Genomic DNA, 6,000 nt, shown 5'->3' with positions numbered 1-6,000 from the left:
TGTCAGTCTCAACTGTTCTTTCACTCCATCTGTTTCCTCTTTCTATGTACTTCTGCTTTTCATCTATTCATCTTAAGTTGGTTATTTTACAAAAGTGGTCATAGAAAATAAATACAAATATTTTCCAGAATGTAATTTTTATATGACCCAGACGTCACCTCTGTGCCAGTATTGTGTAGAGTCCATTGCCACTGCAGTCCTTCTTTCTTTCTTCCATGACATTTCATTTATGATGTCCTCCTCCCCTCACTTGTTTAGCACTTCAGCAGAGTTCACTGTTGTAGTTACCATAGTGATAACGGTGCAAATAAATAAATAAATACATAAAAACAAATAAATACATAAATATTTCCTCCTTAAATAAATACTGGTTTTCCACACAGGTTGCCTTGGCATGATTAAACTTTACCCATGTAATGCTGAACTCTGTAAACAGTAACATAGTTTAAAATAAAGAGTTATGAATTCCCTTTACACATATCTAAATGGTAGTTTTTTTTTGGGTGGTGTGACATCTCTATTTCTTTCCTCTTTCATCATTGCCAGAGCTTTCATACTAAAGTCTGAAAATTCAACAAAAACAAACACAAGTGAGTAAAAAAAAAAAATGAGTTCAAAGTTTGACTCTGGGATTTTTCTTTTAAAGAGATAGAGAGGTGGTGCTCTGTCTTTAAGGAGTACACAGTGCTGGCTCTGATGATCTCAATAGAGTGCCAGAGGGTGAGAAGAGGAGGAAGAGAAGATGGAGAAAGAAGAGGACAGAGGGGAGTTTGAACGTCTCTCTCCAGAGGAGATGCTGTGCTAGGACCCTTCCTCCTCAGGATTTCCTGGAGCATAGTAGCCCGCCAGTTGCCTGAAACGTGGTCCCCAGTCGCTGAGGTAGGAGAAATCCTGTTCGGAGGTGGTGGACAGCGTGTGGATTGAGCTGAGTGATAGAGCTGGTGAACTGGTGCCCTCAAAGGCATACGTCTGGAACGAGTCATACGGTGGCACCGATAGATCAGCATCAGCCTGTTCCACCTTCTTTCGGATGTAGCCTTTGAATAGGGAGAAGTCTGCTGCAGCTGCTGCTCCAGCTCCAGCTCCCTCTCCTCCACCACCTACCCGATTAGCTTGTATCCATTGCGGGAGTGAGCGGATGTCCGGGCCAGAGTCACAGCTCTTGGCCTCGGGGAAGTCATAGAGGTTCCTCAAGGCACTCATGTCATAAGCCTGAGTGTCCTGCTCCCCTCCACCCTCGTCATTGTACTTGATGACGTTATCCCTCATGTCCTCCTCGTCCTCTGTCATCCTCTGGCCCTTCCTGTGGCGTTTGAGGGTCAGGATCAGCAAAACAAGGACTGATGGAGAGGGAGACAGAACAAGACAGAGAAAGAGACAAACAGAAAGATTATAATTTCACAGTTGTCAGATATGTACAGGTTAATGGAACACTTAACAAAGAAGAATGTGTTATTCTTAAGTGTTGGGACATGTTGCACCCGCATATTTTAGCACAACATAACATGCAGGTTATAATATGAATTTGTCAGATCAGCATGAGGAGTAGAATGAGATAAAAGCCTAGAGAAAGACAGGTTCCTATTTAAAGGATTTTATAAGCTGTCATTACAGCAAGTGTTTTGAAATCCATGGCTTTAGCTCTCTTGCTACACAGTAGACGTGGATTAAGAGTTGTCAAGCTGAGTTAAAGAGCTTGCATACAAAAATGGAATGCCTCTTCATCTTGCAGAAAAGAATGACATACCAAACCAAGATTCAGGGCAATAAATACTAAAAAAAACAATCACACAAAAGGACATAATTGCGCTAAATGTGTACACTATTACTGCAAGTACTAAGGTGCTGTGCATCAAATATGGACTATGCATGTTGGATGTTCAATTACTTTCCTTGGGAAAGTTTGTAACTACTCTTATTCTAACTTTGATTTCATTTCTCAGGGCAAAGGCACAGCAGGGGAAGATAATATATTATCAAGTTTTACATTTCAAATGCATGAGCATTGATTTTTCCACAATCCTGATTGCCTTGCCCAGAAATATGATTCAAAAGGCTTAATGGAGACCAATCTGTATATCAATACTCATCCAAATCCAAAGAAACTGAGATCCTGCAGATCCATCACTACTTAAAACCAAAGGCAACCACCTACAAAGAGAAAGAAATGCCCTGGAAAATTAATATCTGGATTAAAAAAGGGAAAACAATAGAGATGGATCACAAGTATAGACTAATGAGACGAGAGAAAAGAGAAAAAAAAAAGGCTGTATGTAGATAAATCAATGAGGCTTTAATTTCAGCTTAGTTTTTTTAATCACTGCCTACATTTGTGATTAGAGAAGTTTCACTTAGCTCAGACACCCACCCCCTGACTTCATCATCCCTCCTCAGGGCTGCACCCATCCCTCTGAAGCCTCCACCAGATTTTCAGACTTGTAGCAGCATCAAATGCCATTTTCAGTTCAGTGATGATAAAAACCTATTATAGCCAGTTATGAATGAGTTATGCAAACTGGAGAGTATGCAGAAGATAATGACCAACTCCATTTACAATAGTCGTATGGATCAACAAATTAATAAGCAAAGAATATGGACAGTGCTCTCAAATATAAGCATGTAACTAAGCTAGAGATGACTAATATTATCATGATAATATATTTAAAATCATGCAGGAATTAATTTATTTAATAAAAAAGAAGCAAAATAAATTACATCAATACAACAGGGTTGGTGTTACCTTTAGTTAAAGGATTTATACCAGACCGTTTAGTGGCACTTAGGGCTTCTTCACTTAAATACTTAACAAGTGTTGATATTCTTTTATATTGCTTGAATTTATAGTAGCTAGCGGTGGATCTTTCCCCCCTATTTTACAATGGCTAACTGTTAAAATGAAATTGTATTCTTGCCAGATGTATTCCTTCTCTCCCACTTTACAATATCATCTAAAGTAAAGTAGACCGTTGAAAAGATGGATTGATGAAAATATCTGTCCCAATTTTTTTTATTTGAGTGTATTTTCTGTGGCCAATCGGCTATGAACAATGTCACTGTGTAACCATGAAAACAATCCCTTTTTTTCCCTCCTTTTAGTTGGGACAGTGAGGAACTACTCTGAAGGGATGCCAGTGAAGGGACATTTAAATAGATCATTAACCAGTAGGCACCATGCATCTTCTGAAACAGATAGCCTGTTGCTTAAAACAAATGCCTACAAGCCCACAGAGATAAAAAGACTATCAATTACAGTGGAGCCTGTGCTGCCTGGGACAGTTCAGGTTGTTTGATGCTGGGAACCCACCAGTACACCCATCCATACATTGTGAAAATGAGATATGTCCAGATCCTTTCCCTGTCAAATTAGATCGATGTCAGGAACTTTTTGTGCTGTGTGCAGGAAATTCACACGTTAAGGCACTTTATTATTATGCATGAAAAAAGCCCATGGACAAATGTACTCTTTGAAAGTGACCTTGGTAGTCAGGTTGTGACTGTAAAACCCTGTATATAACCTTTTATTTAATCTCCCTCCCCAATTCTTTTCTTTCTCTTGAGCAAAGCACCCCTCAAAAAAGACACTATGAGTTTCAAGCATATAATCTGTATAAATGACTTGTTGCTGCTCCTGGTAATTGTATTCATTTGGTGTAAATGGCCTAAAAATAACTGGAGTGGAGTGAAAACGCCCCATGTGTTCCTTGCTTAAAGAGCTGTGCCATCCTAAAGAGCCTTACTGATCTTGAAATGGGGATTTTATTCAGTACCTCTGACTGATAATGTACAGTCGTTCCCCTCTTATATTGTTCGCTGGGCTCCATTGGGAAAGCGGTGTCTGTAACCATTGTGTTTATTCTTCTCCTCCTTGAATGGGGCGAATTAATTGCCACGGGGGTTGAGGAAACAGTCATGGTTTGTGGTAAATTGCTGCGCACACTGTCATGCATACTAAACAAGCGCTAAGGCAATTACTCTAAATTCACACTAATGAGGACAGTAATAGGAGGTGGAAAACTTGATTTTATGAACTTCATACATGCAGATCAGCTACTTATTCTGTAAATAGTACTAAAGAGGCAGTATGTGACAGAATGTGGCAGTTCAGTTTGGAGCAAAGACGATCAGATAACCTCACCTCTGACTAACCCTTCCTCACTGATAATATGTGAGTGCCACTGCCTATTAGCTACACAGATCCTTGAATTGTCAGCTATTGGAAACCTATTTAACTTGAAGATTAGCATGCCTCAGGCAATGTTAATACAACACCAAGTACAGAGTTTACCATTGTAAGAACCATATGCACCTGTGTATAGCTGCCTTATGTACATACAAAGCTGGTCCCCGTGTGTACAGATGTTGCAATAAGCGTTCCTGACAAGACAGTTAATTTACCCTTGGGCTGCGCTGGTTGCCCCCACCCAAGAGTTCATCACAAGCAGATGGGAGGTAATTGGAATGGATGCATGCAGATGCTGTGACACAGTGGAATGGATTCATCACATCAGGCCTATAAATGAACTGATGGAGGGACTGTTTGTTTGTAAAGTAATTAGGCAGAAATTTGTTTTCATTTTTCTCATCATCCAACAATTGATGTAATAGAGGTGGTCCAGCCTCTGGAGACAGCGAGTGTTGGCTGGCTGGTTAAGTAGATGATATGTGTGTGTGTGTGTGTGTGTGTGTGTGCGTGCGGGTAGATAGGTAGGTGCACATCGTAATGTTGCATAGAAAAAAACTGACTGTTTTGCAGTTTAGAGTAGAGGAGTGATTTATCTAAGCATACAGAAGTGTGCTTAGCATGTAGAAACCAAACAAGTGTGTGTGTGTGTGTGTGTGTGTGTGTGTGTGTGTGTGTGTGTGTGTGTGTGTGTGTGTGAAGGGGGGACATTAAAGGCAATGGCAGCTGATAAGATAAGGTTGATGCCACATGCCTCGCGCTCCAGTGTGTTATTCACACCACATGATAGTTGTGAAAACACTGCTCATCCCCTGATCTCAGCCCCTGAAGCCCTTAGATTTTACTGTCCACATGGTGACTGGCAGAAGCCAGACGATGCTACTTAGCCTGTCCTTCATTGCTTTGATGAGACACCTTCAGTCCATTTTCTACCAATCAGTAACTCAAAGTGGCATGAACTTAACAGTGATTAGTCACTGACACCACTGGAATCAGCTCCACATTATCCAATTAGTGGAATCAAAATGGCATGAAACATAAAATAATACTAAAATAATTAAAGCATGTTGGCATGATGCAAATGTTATGTATATTTTTATCTAAATCATCAGGCTGCAATGAGCAAAATTCTGACTGTGAATTTGTGTCATGCAACTCTTTTTCCTCAAAGGGTCTTGATTTCCACAAGATTGAAAGGCCAGAGAATCATTTTCAGCTCAGGCCTTTGAGGTGATGTCATCTAGCCCAGAAAACCAAAACCACGGTACACTGCAAACACAGTTTTTTTAATAGCCAGTGGAGGTTGTCTCAGATTTGTACATAACATATTTGTTGAGGCTTTTAAAACCACAATGAATAAATGATGCTCTGCTTTTGAAGCTGATTCCAGTAGATGGTTTGGTTAAAGGCAGAATGAGTAGGATTTGTCTTTTGCAGTTTGTAAACACAACATTCAAATTTGGCCCCTCCTCCTCAGTGCAGCGCCATATTGCTACGTTTTAATAAAGTCCCATCCTTACATCCTGTTATTGGCCATTGTCCAAACATTTATGGCCAGAAACATCCTGAATACAGCCAAAATGCTGGCAAAATGCAGGGGCACTGCAGATACAGATGCTGCATATACTTCTACTGGGTCATTAGTGATGATTGAGAGGGGCAATTTTTGTATGATTCTGTACATTGTTTTTTACTCATTCTGCCTTTAATGGAGACAGAGTTTTAACAACTCTCATTAGAAAAGCTCTTAAAAGAAATAGATAGCAATGTTAGTCACAGTTAAAGCTGTTGTGTGTCACATCATCTATCATTCACTGCCT

At 40.0% G+C, this 6,000-nt stretch overlaps 1 protein-coding gene across 1 annotated transcript in view; it reads right to left on the bottom strand.

Moving 5' to 3' along the window:
• Positions 1-801: 801 nt before the first annotated feature.
• The window catches only part of LOC128354970 (cadherin-22), an 84,524-nt gene continuing 79,325 nt past the window's right edge, over positions 802-6,000 (bottom strand). The window contains exon 12 of the mRNA XM_053315094.1: positions 802-1,340. Coding sequence (XP_053171069.1) covers positions 802-1,340 — 539 coding nt within the window. The remainder of the gene's footprint in view (positions 1,341-6,000) is intronic.

This window comes from Scomber japonicus, chromosome 3 (assembly GCF_027409825.1).
Source record: "Scomber japonicus isolate fScoJap1 chromosome 3, fScoJap1.pri, whole genome shotgun sequence".
In the NCBI taxonomy this organism is placed as follows: Eukaryota; Metazoa; Chordata; class Actinopteri; order Scombriformes; family Scombridae; genus Scomber; species Scomber japonicus.
This window is presented reverse-complemented; position numbering and strand designations above follow the sequence as displayed.